General features: G+C 38.8%; 1 protein-coding gene across 8 annotated transcripts in view; it reads right to left on the bottom strand.

Annotated features, from left to right (window-relative positions):
- Positions 1 to 753: 753 nt before the first annotated feature.
- LOC124296972 (DNA N6-methyl adenine demethylase-like) overlaps positions 754 to 19,369 on the bottom strand; it is a 93,838-nt gene continuing 75,222 nt past the window's right edge. For 4 of the 8 annotated variants that reach the window (XM_046747480.1, XM_046747520.1, XM_046747511.1 and 1 more), the window contains 8 exons: positions 15,098 to 15,338; positions 14,740 to 14,993; positions 11,129 to 13,925; positions 10,698 to 10,885; positions 10,259 to 10,612; positions 9,938 to 10,165; positions 9,675 to 9,829; positions 754 to 8,761 (listed from right to left, as the gene is read on the bottom strand). In XM_046747480.1, the coding sequence (XP_046603436.1) occupies positions 5,938 to 8,761; positions 9,675 to 9,829; positions 9,938 to 10,165; positions 10,259 to 10,612; positions 10,698 to 10,885; positions 11,129 to 13,925; positions 14,740 to 14,993; positions 15,098 to 15,338 (7,041 nt within the window). In that variant the 3' untranslated portion in view covers positions 754 to 5,937. The remainder of the gene's footprint in view (positions 8,762 to 9,674; positions 9,830 to 9,937; positions 10,166 to 10,258; positions 10,613 to 10,697; positions 10,886 to 11,128; positions 13,926 to 14,739; positions 14,994 to 15,097; positions 15,339 to 19,369) is intronic. The other 4 variants (XR_006906492.1, XM_046747492.1, XM_046747502.1 and 1 more) reach the window with 4 other exon arrangements.

Genomic DNA, 19,369 nt, shown 5'->3' with positions numbered 1-19,369 from the left:
GCCTCCATGCAACCGTTAACGGCTATTAAACGAATGTACATACATGTCGGGCATTTCTGCATTTGCAACGCAACACGTACTATGTTATACCTGGAAGTTGCAACGTATGCGATTCCGATTTAACGAAAATTCGGGCAACAAGAACGGAATTGATACTACATTTAGAAGTTTACTAGAATATTGAATTAAACAGGCTCGAGTTTTCATATTTCTATTTACTTTAGTAAATCACAGTGAAATTATATTGACGGTCCGTGCAGGACGCAATTTATTTACCAAACAGTGATAAAATATATCCTGCAAAAGGTTGTTCTTAACTGGTACAGTCCGAACGAATTATCTACAGAGAAAAATCGAACACTTGTTCTCGTACTTAGATTATATTCCTCGGTATTATGACACAGATTTTTTAAATAATTCATACCAAGTATTCGGAATGTTCAGGTATATACGTGCGCATCTGAACAAGAAATAAAAATCCAGTAATACGAATTTATAGTCAGTAAAACGAAGTGAAAGAAAACCTCGATTTTTATTCATAAAAGTTTGTTGTATTTTTTTTTTTCATTTCTCTCTTATGTATATTCACAAAGGACAATTACATCTGGCTTATAGGTATATTTTTTTCTAAACATACTCATATCATTAATAATTATTAATAGTAATTACTTATTTATTACTTACGTTTTACTTGCTACTGTACCCTAAGCATCCTATAAGATTTCACTTTTCAAGCACAGTTGCGCGCTTGTGTACATTGTTTTTCTTTTTCCTTTCGTCACGCAGAAACATTTTCATTCGTTTTTTTTTTTCTTAGTCAATTAATTTATATCTTATCAATTTTACGATGTTAATAATTTAATTTACTTCAAAAATGAGTCTTTTTGTCAATTGCTTAAATTTTTTCGTCTCACGTTCATAATAATTATACTATTTTTTTTTAGGTCAATAATATAGTAAACCAAACGTTTTATAAATATATTAAAAAAACTTACTTTATATTTTACGTTCCTTTATTCGTTAAATATATATTAGATTTTCATTCGCTTAATATGTATAAATAAATACTCGTAAATACATCTAAGTCAACGAATCATGCATTTGAGAATGGGAGACGGCAATAATAACATAACCACAATAGTACAATAGTGTTAAAGTAAATAGCAAAAAAAAAACGTTAATAAAAAAAAACAAAAAAAAAAACAAATTGTCACCACGATACCACCGGCAATCAAGATCTAATCCCTTAAATTTATGAATAATCGCATGTACGTGTGTGTATAGTATATTATAAAAAATGTATATTTCGTCTTTTGCCACCATCGTCTAATTTCATTTGATTCCGACGGATATAAACCAGAAAATTTATTCATATAGTTTCGACGTTATGTACCTCGATGTATACAACAATAATGAATAAATCTTGAATGTGTGATATTCAAGCGGATCTCGGGATTAGTTGATCATTGCATCAGATAGTAAAGCACAAAGTTTGAGAATTTTCAGAAAAAATCGTATGGTTAATTCCTCGCTGCAAAATGCTTCCCTCGACTTGCCGCGGCAATGATGTTTAATTTTTTTGATGTCTTAATTTGCATTATTATTCATTTTTTGTCCAATGAAATTGTTCTTACGTTTTTGTCCAAAAATATATGTACACATATGTAAATAGAAACTATGCCTAATACTATATATATATATATTTATATATGCATGTATATATGGGTATATTATATACGCCCTGAAGGGATATCTGCAAGGTATTTTTGTCAGACTTAAAAATCGCAGGATCAGATCGCAAGGATACGTTATGGACCGCCATTCAAACATCCTGCAATTTTCGAATCTCAGCTGGCAAAGTGTAACCGTGATACGGACCTGATACATTACTATTTTTTCTTCTTTTAATCACAAACTCTGTTATTGTAAACTAACAGCTATATTATTTCCTGTTATGAATTCTGTTTTTTTTTTTTTTTTTTATTTGCATTTTCTTTTTTTAAATTTATTTATTTTATTTGCATATAAGGCGGACATGTTTTACGTTTGTTTCACGAGACATACACATCAAATTTTCTCTTACACTTACATACGTTTGCTAAAAACTACATGGGTTTTCAATACCTTTTATCAATTATTAATATTATTTATCATTACCGATCTTTTAAAGTTTTTTTTTTTTCGTGATTTTTTCGTCAATTTTTTCGTACAAAACAAAATGGCATCTTTTTGGCATTGGAAGGAAAAATACATTTTTCAACTTTGCTTTCTCGTTCGATTTTATTCAATCATATTTTTTATTTTCTTTTAATTACTTTTAATAATAGTATTACTTTAAAAATGATTTCATTCTTACATATCTTTAGCTTTGATAGTGTTACTTTATATTGTTCTTATTACAAGTATTTACTTTCTAATTATTAGTTTTAACTCTATTTTGGCATCGTCGCATTTATTTCTCGATTTGTTTCTCTTTCATTTTTGTATGTTTTTTTTTTTTATCTTTCTTTACAAAAATTGTTCAATAACTCTCTGCGATTTCGGAGCTGGAATGCGCACTCCCTCTTCATTGTTTTATTTACATGTAAACTGGTTTAAAAACGTTTCATGATACGCACGTGGAATTTGAAAACCAAAATCAATGTGGTAGAAAATTTGTTCAATTAGAAACATTTCATCATCGATACCACACGAAAATGTCAGAAAGTTTGATCGCAAGACTGACGTATGACGTTAAATCTATAAGCCGATAAAAAGATGACCAAAATATTTTTCGAAAAATGTCAGTAATCTTACGCCACGACGATCCAAAGGCAATTTAAATTTCAAATTAAATTTTTTTTTCTTAAACGAATGTAATACCACGATGGCACAATATATATTCGATATAATTTTAAAGCCGTGTTTCCTCATTCGAGAAACTGAAAAGAGGAGAAATTATTCGTAAATTGTATTTGTGCCTCCCTGTGATACTTATACACATACAATACCCGTGAAACCAAAATTCTGGAGATGTAAAATTCAACGCGGAGAGTAAAAGTTGGAGAAAAAAAAATAGTCTCTGTTATCATGTAACATATATTTCGTTTTTCAAACTAGTAATATTAATTGACTAAATCGGAATAAAACGAACAAAACGAAAAATTCGAGTATTTTCTTGTGAATATTTCTGTCCGTCCTCATATCTTCCGCAAAAATTAATCAACTTACCTTACAGAAAAATTTGGAATAGATTGTACCAAACTCTGACGCTATAAGATGGTAGACATAATTTCCGTTGGTTCATACACATGCGCAAGAGTCAAATGCTTAAATGACGAGATCACCAAGCCAAAGTAACAACAGTGGAATACATGTTACACACTCTAGCATCAGCGTTTCGTAATAAAATATGTAATATGTATACATATAGTTAGCTAAACATAGTAGTACAATAACACTTTGTCAAACTTAATCAATAAATAATTAAATTACATTGTATTACTAATTATTATTGTGACAATAATGAATGATAATATATTAGTGATTCTTATAATACTCGAGGGCGGTTCCGATTTTCCGGATTCGCGTACACCGCGTGTCGAGAAGTGAATTCGATAAAAGAAAAAAGAAAGAAAATCCTAACTTTATACTCAATCAGTACTTATCTGATATAATATTATTAATTAATAGTCAGAATAATTGATAATTATAATGATAGTACAATAGTATATAATTGTTGTAAAATGTCGATATAGAAATCATCTAAAATCATACTAAATTTTCCTAGAAGTGAAAACAATAGGTATATAATAAAATAATAAATAAATAGTTGGAATTTAGCTAAGCAATGGTAAATACATATTTTGCTCGCTGGAAAAAATTCATTGAATAATACAGGTCTAAAATCAAATGCGACCTATTAAATTAGAGTATATACAAATTTCAAATAATATATAAATTAGATTTAGTTTTAAAAAATTGTAATTATTTTTTCATGTAATTTGAGATACGATCAATTTCGTCATATTATGAGCTTCTTTAATGTAGATTTGAGTCATATATTAAGAGTGTGGCTGACTCGAAAATGTTTTCCTTTCAACACTTCTTGTACGCATGATACGTCACGTAAGCAACATTTAGTACGTTATAAATATTTGGAAGCAATAAAAAATAAAATACGTTCCAAACTGGTCAACACTTGCGTTGCCGCATCAAGATTTGCAGCAGGAATCGTTTTACAACACTCAATAGTATGTAGTACGATTTAATAGGTACTTTTTAATTTTTTTCTTTTTGTCTTTCAAAGATATTGTTTTCTTTTTTTTTTTTTTTTTCTTAATATCACTCATGATTGTTAGAAAAAATGCTTTGTACTCAGTCGCCTCTTAGCGAGCGGTTAGTATTTTTTTTTTTTTTTGCCTTTTTACCGTCGTTTTTAAATTATTTTCATATATTTTTTGTATACTTCATATGTTATAACCATACTTCATATACTCATTATATGTATGTTTAGTGCAGAGTGCGTACTAATAAATACGAAATAACAAGCACAATGTACAAACGCTAAAAAATAAAACATTTACCGTAATTAATAAACTTGAGATCATTTTCTTGTGTTGTTTTGTTTTTCTTGTTTACTTTTTTCTTCACTATCCTTCTTTCGAAAATGTGATTGTGCAGTATCTATACAAATTATCATCAGCATAATTAAAAATGATTGATTGATTAATATTGATTAATGTTCAATGTCAATGGTGATAAAAACTATTAATAGTAATTATAATAACAACAATAATAATAATGTTGTACATGCGTGCGAAAATGCGTAATACAATATAGCATGTGACCTGGGTATAGACTAGCTAATAATAATAATAATAATAATAATGATGATGATGATGATGATGATGATGATGATAACCATGACAATCATAATACAATAAAAAATAATATCATGCTAATAACACGAGTTGTTAATCATGCGACGTATATTACTATTATTGATGTACAACTGACAGCATATTAGCCAATGCAGTATGAGCTTCAGACCTCTTCTCTTTGTCATATTTTTTTCATTTTTGTTTTATAAATACCCATTGATAACTATGTATATGAAACGCTATGATTTCCAAATCTCAACCGCGTTTCAATTCTGTCTTATGATCTTATTGTCGATGTTTTTTTGAGCTGTACGGAACTCCTGTCTGGTAACAAAAAGGTCCCAACTCGTCTTATGACTAAATCGAATCATGATATGCGCGTGGTACTTGAACAATACGATATCTCCGCTGCATAATCATCTCGTAGTTCTTACCACGACGAAAGTTAGGAGCTAGGCTCAAGTAGGTATCACGCTTGTGACCTGCGTGATTTATGCTTCAGCTGCTTCATACAGTTTTATCAAGTTTACTCTTTCAACATTCGAGTCTGTGTAAGGATTTGCGGTACGTTTAAAAAAAAAATACATTTTTTTCAAACACTTTACCGCTACTCAAAGGGTCGTGTACGTGATACAATAATGTGAGATTCTCAAGCATACAACGCATACGAAGGACTGGAATTTAACATTGCCCTACGACTATGACTTTGCTCGTATATCGAGTAAAGGACGTGAAATAGAAAAATGGCAGTGCTATTTCCGAATGCCTATTTTTTATTTTTTTTATTTTGTTTGAAAGTATCATCTCTAAAACTTCGTAACTTTAAAAAGATATTCTTGTATCTCAATCACCCTGTAGACTCTTTTATAAAAATTTTACACAATACCTCAGATCCTTGTTGTTGTTGTTACTGCACAGTAATCTCTTTCTCCTCCTCTCTATCATTCTCATTCTGACACATCGTCAGCGGTATTCGTGTCTGTCGTGTTACTTGTTTTCACCTCCGAACGCATGATCCAAGCTTTTGAAACAACCATTAACAGTTACTTGAACTCTACTTTGTTTGATCATTTACTCATCCGATCGCTCCACCCTCTTGATATGGCCCGGTTATCATACACGGATGCATCGGAAACAACGTCGTCCACGTCATGGTAGTGTAAGTCGGTGACCTCATCATGAACTGAGAGCTTGGAACACTGGGAATATAAGGTAAAGGTGGAAGTTTCTCGCTGCTCGCTGAGCTAGGACTTGTCGGTGTCGTTGGTGTTGACTGGGTTGTCGTAGCAGTTACGCCGAGTTTTCTCAGTCGCATTTTCTCTTCCCATTCATCCCACCCGTGCCTTGGTCTGTTGAGATTACGATGTTGATAAAATACAAGGCTGATTCTAGTTGGATTAATTCTGTTCGGTTTTTTGAGCGCCGTTGTCGCGTGCATTTCATGCTTAGCACACTCAAATAGAACGCTTCCGTGTCCAAGTGCTATAGCAACGCCACCCATCTGAGGGTCTTTGAAACATTCGTCATTGTCCGAAAAATCAGTCACCTCACCGAGAGGTTCTGCTTTCGGAGGCGGCTCTGGTACCACAGGAAAATAAGACGGAGGACCATAAATATCCCATCGCGGTGTCTCCCACCTTGCCCATCCCGGATTCATTCCTTGGTAGGGGTTCATCCCTTGATAAGGATATTGCGGGGAGTGGAAGCACGGCTCTCGTTTTGGCTGTTGGTAAAATTGATGGGGGTATTCTGGCGTCTGATGATATGGTTGGTGGTAGTTATAGCCATCCCAGGTGTTAGGGTATGGCTTGTCGAATACAGGATAAGTAGGGTAGCCGTACTGAGAAAAGGGGTGATGTCCAAGGCCGGATATAGCATGGAAATCTTGAATCTGCTTCATCTCTTCGGCCCAAGCTAAGCAGCTCGAGTTTGTATTGGGCCCCTCTTGTCTGGCATCGTGAAAACCTTCTCGCAATTTATCTTCTGGCCAATCGCTTCGCTGCTTCTCGTGATTCGGGACGTTGCTATTATTCGGAACATTATTGTAGTTACTGCTATTATCGGTGTACGGATTACTCTTGGTTGGTTCCTGCGGCTTCAGGAATGTCTTAGCAAATGAGTTCTGGAAAGTGTTTGCCTCCTGCAAATTTTGATTCGGTGCCGTTCTCGAAGGTGGTCTACCTTTGGGTACGCGGAACGGTGAGGGTTCCTGTACCTGCATTTCCCAAGACGGTGTTTTTAGATTTTCGTTATGCACCGCTCGTTCTTGCCACAATTGCGAGTTCTTCTGCTGCTCCATGTGCGATTCGTTATGATGATGCGGTGTCTGGTGCTCAGGTGGTTTAACTGTATTTGATCCCCAGTTATTAAGAGTATTCCAATTATTGTTACTACTGATATTACCACAGGAAGCATTGTGATCTGGAGATGCAGGAACAAAGGGGCTAGCAGCTGTTCGTGTCAGATCTGATTGTCTGTGTAATCCACTCTTTGCGTAAGATTTTTTTGACTCTGAGGATGACCCCATGGTATTCTGAGGGTGATGACCTTCAGATGATGGTATATTGAGCAAAGGACTATGCGGCGTGAATTCAGGATTCTGCATACCTGGATAACTACTCCTTGAATTGGACATAGGCTTGTGACCACTCGTGTCTATGCAGGGTGTAGACATACCAGCAGAAGTCCCCGAAAATAAATCCTGAGGGTTGACAGGATTCAAGTTGGGGTTTCTATAACCCATGGTTCTGGAAGACGGCGGTGTTTGTTGTGAGGCAAAATTGTGCTGTAATCTATTTGCAAACGCTTGGTTACGATCGATCTGTTGTTCCGGTAATGGTAACTTAGATGCTTGCTGATTTTCCATGCTGCAACTTTGATACCTTTGCTGGTGCACATTATTTTGCATCCTTGGTGATGTTAATTTCAACTGACAATTACCCTCTATGTAATTCTGCTGCAAATTTTTTGAATATGCAAGGCTAGGTGATTGACTACCGTGCGCGGCTTCAAGAGATGATAAAGGCGCCGCCTGATATCCTACTCTAGGTGACATATTTCTTTGCACCACATCAGGATACGGTGAAGAGTGGTGAGAGCCAACCCGCGGCGATGCGGTCGTTTGCCTGTTGTCCAAACTCGAATTTTGATAATTCCTTACGGTTGGGGAGCCAAAATTGTGATTCCCCTCGCCTGGAGTTGCGCTGCAAGGATAACCAGAACTTCTTGGAGATCCCATTTTCTCTTCTTGTCGTGTTGATGGATACCCTCTAGGAGACATGGAGTACGAAGCTTCACCGGAAGTATTCGGGTATGAACTTCTAGGTGAAACAGGATGATGTCCTCTTGGTGAAAGGGAATAGCTTCCTCTTGGCGACTCTACCGTTGAATTCGGAAAATTTCTGGATCCTGGTCTCATGTCTTCCTGGGCAAATGCGCTCCTCGGTCTAGTTTCATCTAAGCTTGTGCTATCCGGGTCAACTTTAACATCTCGTTCTAGTCCACTGAAAGGATAATCGCCCCACGGGTTGAGCCAGTTGTTTTTCCGTTGGTCAAGCCAACCACTTCTCGCCCATTGTTGATCTCCTTGGTAGCCCCATCCCTGGTACATTGAGACTGGACTATCTAACACTGTTGAAGACACTTGAGAACTTTGCAGCTGAGCATCCATCCCTTCAAGCATCGTTGCCATTTCTAAGGAAAGCGATGAATCTCTGACGGCTGTTCGATGAGCCTCCTGGTGTCCTGTAGGTCTCGTTGGTTCAATTGTTTTTTCAGTAGCGTTTTTCCCCGTGTCTTTCTTGTTACTAGCTGCGTCTGGTTCGTCTTCTTTTCGCTTTTTCCCATGACGTCTACAAGGCTGGAGGGGTACAGACCGAACTCTTACCTCACAGGGATACCTGCAGTCCAGAGAAACATATATTATCAACATATAAAGTCTAGGTATTTCAGACTTTGTCAAAGTTTCGATGATATTCCTGGCGAAAATAACTTCTACATTAAACTACGAAAAATTGCCGGTCGTAGAAAATAGTAGAAAATCGTAGAAAATAGTGGCAAATCGTAAAATAACGTAAAAGTTTGAAGATAATCATGAAAAAGCGCTGTATTTTTCGTAGAAAAGTACAAATTTCTACAAAAAATTATGAAAATCCGACCATTATCTACGAAAAATTATTGCAATTGCATTTTGGAAATATATTTAATTTTTTTTTTATCGTCGAATTTTGTAGGAAACTACGAGGATTGAAGCAAAACTATGAATATCAACGACTTTTTATGAAAGATGATTTCATTTTTGCATAGGAACATTAAAAAAATTTTCTGCGTAGAACCGCCTTGAATTTTGTAGAAAAGTGAAAATTTCTACGAACAAATATGAAACTAAAATTTTCCATGAGAACTAATTACAATTTCGGACCTAAACCATCCGCTAGATATCGCATCTCTCTCACAAGGAAAGCTTGTTGCAAAAAACTTAAGTACCGCGCAAAATTTGGATCTAAATCCGAAGACTGATCTTCACATCATCTGAGTATGATTTAGACGGATTTAGAGAATTTGTCGTATATTTTTGGACTCGGAAGTGATGGAATAATTGATCAATAAAATAAGGAAATGTTGTAAACTTGATCCATTGATTAGTACAGGTTGAGCCTATTTGATCAAAGCGCGATTCTCAATAAGCTACGTAAATTTCAAAAAATTCAATGTCGTCGTTGGATAAATGAATAGGCAGGCATGTTGTATATCAAGCAACTTAAAGTGTTCAAAGATAAATCTTGAAATTGCAATAATTAATCTCATACTAACTTGCTCAGGATTTCGATTGCTCCTGACCGAACTTTTTCCTCTTGACCTTCTTTTGAGCCGTACTCGTCTGATTCGTCCATGATATATAGTGGAAGGACATGAAGCTGTTCATCATCTGGTTTAGTCAGCAATCGATGCTTTGTTAAACTCACGACCTCAGAATCAATACAATATATCATATTATTTCACGACTGTCGATTAATTACATCATTTCGTACGAAAACAATCTGAATTAGTAGAAATCTGATCAAAGCTTCACTCACCACAGTGCAACCATTGTTCATATTGTGTAAATCTCTATGCGAATGTGCACAAAAGTCAATGCAGGCTGTGACCCCGGAAAATGGTCGTCCCGGTTTAAATCCCAATCGACATTCGCTTGCTTCGCGTTCGAATTGCGTTTGATTGTTGAAAGCTTCCGGAGCAAGACTTAGATAAAGAGGAGACAACAGAGTTGCCAAAACGTGCATTCGCTCCTCTACCTCTTGCTCCTATGACATAAAATAACGTATGTTAATTTCTTGGTCACGATTAATTATACGTTCTTTCGAAGATGAAGCTTTACTGAGTTTAGTAAATCTCACCTCAGTTCGCACAGAGAGACGAAACTTTCGGACGGTTTTACTTCTGGCATATTTGCATCCGTTGTAGTACATTGACCATGAACAACCAAACGAGAAACTGGCTCCGCACGTGTCTGGGTCCAGACCCTGACAGGCACAAGTCCTTGGTTCGTTAGTTCCACACCTTCTGGTTGTAGGAAGACCAAAACGGTTCAGTTTGTGGCTCAAAAGCGAATAGATCCTGTCAGCCTCGTGTGTCGGTACACCCTCCCATGCAACCATAGCAACAACAATCCAGGCTGTTGCGCACTTGTGGCCTTGGCGATGTTTTACTACAGTCAAGATCTTCTCGTCAGGACCAGAACGGCGGATTATCTGTAAAATTAGTTTATCTATAAAACGTGAATGTGTGAAAGATTTATTTTCAAACTTGATCTTTGCATAATTTTTTGAGGCATACCCATTTGGCCATTGGACATCCTTGTGTTGTTTTGCCCTCTTTCCCAGTGTAGATGACTTTCTCGAATCTTAAAGCAATTCCCTTCAGTCCAGTTCTTCTTTCAAGGTCATTTCGAAGATCAGAAAGATTCGCTGCAGCACCAAGATGCGTGTAGTACGAACCGGGTTCGGGTGGACCTTTTGGTTGAACTGTATTTTATTTACAACACACCGACTCTCATAAAAGAAGTAATTAAAATCTCCGGCCCTGGCGTTAGAATTTGATTTGACAAAAACGCTAAGCTCGTTTTCATGTGTGTGAGGATTTATCCATCACCATTGGTTAAATTATCGCATATGTACGATGATGTTTTCTCAATGTGTGTATCATGACTCATAGTTAGTGTGTTCTCTCAATGTTAGTGTTGTGCTGAATACACATTTTCAACTCACATTTGTCAGCTGGAAAGCAGTTGCAGTCCGGCACTTCGGTCCTAACATTATTCTTGAGCTTATCCAAATGGTCCTGTAACTTAGGTGTCGACGGTGCTCTAGGACTGTTGGGTCCTTCACTTTTCACCTCCTGTGCCCCGTTTGCTTTTGGCGGTGGCTCGGCCAAAATTTCATCGCGGGTCTGCAATCCTTGGCAACAACCTTCTCGCAAATGTTCGGGCGTCGGTTGTTCGGTACCACCTCTTCTACAGCACCACGAGCCAATTTCCGATGACACCATTGCTGGTCCCCCGTCACCCCTGAACTTATAATTAATTTCCGACATTTCGGATTTTTGATCAGGCTCAGTCTTCACTACTGCATCGAGACTTGGCGTTATATCATTTTCCATCGTTGAACACTCCACTGTGCTTTCTAAAGGCGAACAACTATGTGGCACAACTTCCTGCTTAATGACTTGCTCCGAGTTGTACTTGACCTCGTCATCAATATTTTCTGTCCGGAAGGTTGGTGAAGCTTCTAGACTTTCCACCTCGAATGTCTGTTCTTCTTGAGTAGCGCTAGAATCTTTGTCAAAAGCAGGTTCAATGTCATTTTTATCGTTTTTGGGATCTTCTTGTTTTTTGAAAGTCTCATCTTGGTTTTCTTCTTTTGGAAATATATCATCGGTATTCTGACCAATACACAGTCGCTGTTGAAACGACTTATCATCAATATTCTCATCATCTGGAACCTTTGGAGTCTTTGGTTCGGTCCAGGATGAATGTCGTTCCGCAACTGGCACTGGTTTTTCCGACTCATCTTTATCAACGCTTGTGTATTTCATGAAATTTTCAATAGCAGCTATTCCCGTTTCCGGCAACAACGTGCTATTACTCACATTACTTCCTCCTCCTCCAGTCCACTCCCATAAGCCACCACCGTCGGGCAAACTATTGGCCCGAGGGTGGTGGCTATGCAATAAAAAATTACCGGTCATAGATTCATTAGTTTGTGCCATAGACATCATGGCTGCTTGGTTCAAATATTCTCCTGATCGTTTTTCCTGTAACTTTTCAGCACTTTCATTTGGTTCTCTAAGTCTATCATCCGTTGGGAAATCAGTATTAGGGTTATTACTTCCGTTAGAATGTTGGCCGATCTGATGATGCAAATGATGCTGTTGCTGTTGCTGTTGCTGTTGCTGCTCTTGATGATTTATCTGATGCTGCTGCATTTGCTGTTGCTGCTGCTGCTGTTGCTGCTGCTGCTGCTGTTGCATCTGTTGTTGCTGTTTATTCAGAATCATAGTTTTCAATCGACTGTTTAAATTAACTCTATTAGATTGCGAAAACATATTGTCTTGTGGCTCCTGGTTTTCCGGAAAACCATTTTGCTTATTACTTTCTGGTCCCTGCTGCCACAAAATTCTTTCTCCAGAATTTTGAATATCCTGTTTCGTCGTTTGTTGTCCCCAACTACCTTGATTCTCTGCCGTTGAATTTGGCGACCAATTCATTTGGGTTTCCATCTTATTATCTTGCGGCGCTTGACTCTGCCACGAACCCGTCTGATGCCCGGGAGTTCTCCTTGGACTAGGTTGAGAATCTGGCCATGGTTGTTGCGGCTGCTGACTACCATCGCTCTTCAAACTACTCGGTGACCAGTTCGGTTGACTAGTTGGTGTATCCGGCCACGACATTTGATTGGATGGAGTCAATCTTGGATTTTGTTCAATTTTCGATTGTTGCCACTGTTGTTGCTGTTGCTGCTGTTGTTGCTGTTGCATCTGCTGCCCAGACGGCGTTAATCTTGGATTCTGTTGACCAGTCTGCTGATTCTGATTCTCAGGACTACTTTGCTGCCAGTTATGTTGAGCAGTCGGTGTGATTCGGGAATTTTGCTGCTGTGTTTGATGATCGGACACCTTTGGAGAGTGCTGGGGCCAACCCTGCTGACTTTGCTGCTGAGTGGACGGCGTCAACCTTGGATTTTTGTTGTCTCTGTGCTTAGGACTTTGTTGTGGCCAATTCCCCTGCGCCTGTTGCTGATTATCGGTACCTTCCGACCAAGATTGGGGAGTCTGCGGCTCCTTAATACTGCTATTTTCCCAGCTCATATGACTTGCTGGCCTTGGAAGCTCTTGCTGATTTTGTAGACTCTGCTGTTGCTGTTGCTGATTTTGTATTTGCTGCTGTTGTCGTTGATTTTGTAGAGCTTGTTGCTCACTCTGCTGTTTCAAACTATTTTGCAGTCTCTGTTGTTGGTTCTGAAGCTCTTGTTGTTGCGTTTGTAACTGTTGTTGCTGTTGCTGGCCTTGTTGTTGCTGTAGGCTATTGTCAGACCACGTCATACTATTAACGTTACCAATTTTTGCATTCGAATTAGTGTCTGACCATATATGACGTTGATTAGCATCGGACACAGTCTGCTGCTGCATTTGCTGTTGCTGTTGTTGTTGTTGTTGTTGCTGTTGCTGTTGTTGTTGTTGTTGTTGCTGTTGTTGTTGTTGCTGCTGCTGCGTGACCTGAGTCTGCCATTGATTTTGCGCTTGTTGTTGACCCATTTCTACGTAGCCTGGATATCCGTTAGAGCTGTGTAAACTCTGCGGGCCCTGTTGAAGTAGATACCCAGGCATCTCGTTTCCCGACACGCTGCCGGCGGCAATCGCGGCAAAGCCTTTTACTTGCGTGTCCGACGACGGCTGTTGTTGCTGCTGTTGTAACTGCTGACTTTGCTGATTCGGTTGGGTATCCATGTGAACCGAGCTACTACGACTTGTTGGAGTTGTCGATGGCGGTGGAGCCATTGTCACGTCCTGAAAGGAAACGTGACACTCGTTAATTGGATCCTGTACGTCCATTAATCACCACAATTACCAGTTAAACGTTCACTTATTACGATCTAACCAGGCATGTGTGCGAATGCGGTAAAAGTTGATTTTCACGAATACCATTCGTTCCGTATTTTTTTTTTTTTTTCTTGTTTCTTGTATCGCACAAAATAATTTATTTCTAATGAAGTAGTTATTTTGATCAAAAATATAACGTTTGTATCATAAACATTAATGAAAAAACAAGATGTCTGTAAATCATAGTCATTGATACAAATACAAGATAAGACATCACGCAAAATGGGTTTAAAACTTCTCGTTACTGGCACAGACTAAGATTCTACTAAAAAATTCAAGCAGCATTGTTTCTATATTGCTTTTCCAGCGGTTATTCCCAAAATAACTCGTAACTGGAAATAATAAATAACATTTTTCAAACAACCAAAGTGAATTGGGATCTTGAATAGACGGTAGTTTATCTCAAACGATGTCGGGTACAAAATTTTGATAGAATGAATCGTCTGGAGGTATGCAAACTTATGATTATAGTAATGGCTATTTATAAAAATCCTCGAACAACAGAGAGAAGGAACGTATTTCACTTGAACTGCGCCTTTTTCTGCCAGTTTAACTTTACTTCTCGGCATCTTAGTTTCTAAATCTAACATTGTCCTTCAATATATATGAGGTGTGTATACACAGATAATTCGTAAGCACGGAATGACAGCTAATAAATGATTCCCTAATGCGATAATTAATGAATGAATCAATTTACCTAGAATTTCACATTCTGGCTCACCTGCTGTTGGTATCCATTAACGTATTCCTGTCTTTCGTAACCGACTGGTTGACCCGGCGTTGATGCCGGGTCCATAAACTGACCGTTAAGAGGTCTTTGAACAGTAGTGGCTGCCGATTGGGCCACAACTGGTGCTAGAGGCGACGGTTGACCGGTAATAGCGTATTGTCCGGTTGTGCCTGCCCGTTGAAACGCCGATTGATCAGCGGTAATGAACGCCTGTTGCTGATAGGCAACTGAAACCAAATAAAGATCTACTATTAATAGCGCAATCTAATGAATATTTTTACACCATGATGATTGGATCCAGGAAAAAACGAGATCTACGAAAATTTTGAAAGAAATCTTTATAACTCACCAGGTTGTGGATGGTACGGAGTTGCAGCGCTGTACTGAGTGTGATATCTCAGTTCTTCGAGCTGGTTGGGCGCTGGTATTTGTTGGATGAATTGCTGAGGAGGCCAGGCGGCTGGCGCAGCCTCCACCGTCACTGCACCAACTGGACCAACTCCTTGGTGCCATACTGTGTTTCCGAATCCAGCTGCAGGTCGGAAACCCGCACCAGTGTCTCCGTAGAACCCGGGCATCACCCCAGACGACTGTAACAAGCGAATGGAAAAATCGTTGATATACGCGTAGAATGTCATCAAGTTTGCAGTACATAAGCGTCACATCTCGTGTCTCTAGATAGATGGATAGATAGATAACATTTATTGCGTCCGTAGCAATGTTGGAGAAATTCATATCCAGACAAGAAAGTAATCCAAGATACCAAAAATAAGCAAATGCCGATAAAATGAAATCACGGAGAGGCAAGTGGATAGACAGAGTAACGTTCGTAAAGAATAAATAAAGCGGAAGATGTGTGTTCTCGTTGCTCGTTATGAGGCGAATCTAGGGGCTGGATAGCCTCATCGGACAGAGCATAACCAAAGGATTAAAAACTTGTACATCGATTGATCGTGAACAATATTTAGTGGACACAATACCAATAAGTAAGTATATAAAATAACGCCGCGCCGAAAGAATTGCATTGTCTCCACATAATGCGGTCCTATAACGAGCAGCGTTATAACGGTATACCCACGGTTCTACCGCCAGTGAAGGAAATCTATTTGAGGCTGGATGAGAGAATGGCGTGTGTAGATGAAACCGATGCGCAGGAGGACAGAGGCTCTGAACAAGGGCTCTGTCTCTCTTATTCACGCGTTTCTTTTTCGGGCGCTTCGATATTTCGAAGCGTTGAGCGAGGAGAGAAACTTCTATAAGGTGGGTATAGCACACGGTATATATCGGGGTAAGAGCATGAAGTCATCAGGCCGATTTCATCTCCTTAAAATGTCGTCTGGGTTGTAGTTAATGTCCCGGACGGAGGAAAACCTGTGTGTGAAAAGCATCGTGAAAATTTATGGCTTATATCGTCTGCCGGGTCTGTGTAACCTAAACTCCGAAAACTGTAGCGCCATGAAACTGCTGCGCAACGGAGCACGGTAATAGATCCCGGCTATCACGATCCTTCTGGTGAATCCAATATATGACAGGGTCGGGGTGTCTGAGATCAATGGTGCGTCACATTCATGACCGTTTTCAAATTATCTACAAGAAAATACTATTTTCCACGGAACAGATTCGCTCTTTCGCAATTACTGATTGTTGTAAAACAGTGAGTGAGTGTTTTCGCAAATTGTATACGCATGCCTTCAACTGCAGGCAGAGTTGTCAAAAGGAAGTCATAAATTTCGAGAATCGTGCCAGTTTCCCGGTTTGCCAGATTCTCTCGACAGCCCCAACACTCCGCGTGATAAATTGTAGGAACTCCTGAAGAATGCCTGACGGAATTTATCGTGCAAATTGAAAATAGCCTAACCCTGCGCCCGGTACTGTGGGCTGAGTGACGAATTGCTGATGACGCATTATATATCGCAATCGTTCATTTTTTCCCTGAGAGAAAACCGGCAACCTCGCAGTTTAACCCGCCACTATAAAACTTGGTGCAAAAGGAAAACAACGGCAAGGTAGACGTTACAAGCGCCTGGATCGACTGGCTGACTGGTTTCAGTTGCTGCTGCTGTTGCCGCTACAGCATGAAAGAGCCAAGGAGTGCTGCAGTAGCTTGTGACAACCTTGGCGATGACGCTGAAACTTCTGTCTTCCGATAAGCCAAAACTATGTCAACTTGAATCCTGGGGTTGAACCCCTCGGAAAGATGATCTTCCGCTTTTTTTAATTCTGCAATAGAAGATTCGCCTAGTCACCCGAGTAACAGTTTGGTACATTAATATCGACGGGTTACTGGACCCTGGGATGGTATTGACCGAACTAGTTTGGTAACGGCGAAACGCATCATGACTTCGCGAAGTCATCACCAGGAGATAACGGTGGTTTTCGTATCGGTGACTCAATCTTTTGTCGACTTCATGGACTGTGACCCCACCGGATATTGCCTTGATTACAGTTCAGAATACATTTTCTTTGGATATCAAAAAGACATCTAAGCGTAATAACCGAACGTCGGGTAAAGAATACTATTTTAAATATGCCCTTGTGGACCCGAGCTTCATTTTATCAAAACAAAATCTGATGTACAGTTAAAACTAACGTTCCGACGATCACTCAAAGTGCTGCAGACATCGGGAAAAAAGTGAGGTCGGTAACGATGACCCGCACTATTTATTTACAAACTTGAATTCGATCGCCTATATACAAAATTTTACAGCAGAGCATGACAATAAAACATTTATAAAGGAAATTTTTACCCGAATTTTAGCCTTTCGGGCAACACAATTTTCGGCAAGTGTTATTTCAAGTCTTGTATAATTCATAACTGATTGTGAGCAGAATTACCAATCATTGCAAACATCAGTTCTCCAGAAATTTATCACCAATATGATTGTTCAACAGCCGTAAAAATTGCTGCGGTCGATAAAATTGACGGTTACCGGGGTTTATTACGGTCAATATTTCCATTTCTACTTTTTGCTGATGCCGATAGTTGCGATTTTCATTGTAAAATTGATATTTCTTTCAAATTGAAACCAAGCATTGCCAATTTACTTCTGCAATTGATTATACAGATGCTGTGGATTTTAGGATACCTGTTTGGACAGTAAAAAATGTACTACAACGTTATTTCACAGATATTTGTACTGTTCGTCATTAAACTTTTATTCCGAGTGAATGAAAAAAAATCCACTTGTCCACAGAACGAAACTATTTGCTAGTCAGCACGGAAAATGATATTCGTGAAATTTACGTGTGTTTTTCAAATTAACCGAATCTGAAAATTGCGATATTTTCATCAATCACACTTTTATTTCGTTTTTTTTTAACAATAGGCGATCTGTTTTTCTACATCTGTAAGACGCTTTTTCTCGTTTACTACATACTATCCTATACAGGTGAATAATGTGATTGAATTTTCATAATAAACGTTAATTTAGCAACTTTCTCCCATAAAACACATCGATATTCTGTTCCAGTGCGGTTGAAAATGACTTGGGTAGTATCTAGATACACATGTAGTGGTATTGGCATTGTATAACATCACACTGATATAGCACGCGACCGTAACACCATATATCATGTGAAATAATTGAACGCCATAAAAGAGCAAGTACCTAATTATAGCAACTTTATACCAAGTCAAATAAGAATTACTCGTATTTCTAGGGTCAATCGAGACTTAAGCTTCATGTGAAATTGTTATAGAGTCCGTAACGATTCGGAAATTTAATCCTATTTAGTACCTAAACATCTGCCTGGTCCTGGATTATTACGGCAATTCGAACTAGTAAGTAATACGATACAATTGGTAGAAATTATACCTTTCAAACTGCTCGCGTAGAAAAGGGTCGAAATTCTTGGAATAATTACGGATTCAAATCCAAGATTGTTGCATTAATTTTTGCAGTGGTTCAAACCCCCCGTTGTAAAGCATCGCATCAATAATTAATCATCCGGTTGAAAGTGCTCGTCAAGAATCTTCATACTGCAAAGGTTCAAAGGACAACCAAGGCTTCAGCACGTGAAGCACTCCGAGCCGTATCCAGTAATTTGAAGTACCTCGGAAAACCCGATGAAGGGGGGAAATTTTGCGGGTGAAAAATTCGGAAGCGAATAATCAGAGAATGAATTTCGTTTACTGACCCGTTCTCTCTTGGACTCGCATCTAGATTTTCCTCCCGCATGTGCGATTTCAGTATTATATGTAAATATCCGAACGAAAGAGAGCGAGAGATCAAGAAGCGGCGGTCTGCGTGGGCGAAAATACCTTCATCGATTTCAGCCAGGTATGTATGTAGACCCCGCACTCCGTACCGACACTACGTACAGCATTGGGTGAAAAATAAATTGCAAAACTGAAAGACAAGGATGCAGAAAAAGAGCTGAAAGAGAAGCACGGCCATGGCGTTTCCATGGTTATGCAGGCGAGAACCGCCGCGTAGGAGGGAGAAGGAAGAGTTAACAACGTTGAAAGAGAGGAACGGGGATGGACGTAGACAGACCGAGGAGAATGCGCAATGGCCGCTGCGCCTCGCAATTTAATCAGTCTCTTGAAAATGGCAATCAGCCGTCGCCGTTCGGCTACGATAGGAGAGCAAGCTTTGTGCGCCGGGCTTGCACCGGCTGC

This window comes from Neodiprion virginianus, chromosome 1 (genome assembly GCF_021901495.1).
Source record: "Neodiprion virginianus isolate iyNeoVirg1 chromosome 1, iyNeoVirg1.1, whole genome shotgun sequence".
In the NCBI taxonomy this organism is placed as follows: Eukaryota; Metazoa; Arthropoda; class Insecta; order Hymenoptera; family Diprionidae; genus Neodiprion; species Neodiprion virginianus.
This window is presented reverse-complemented; position numbering and strand designations above follow the sequence as displayed.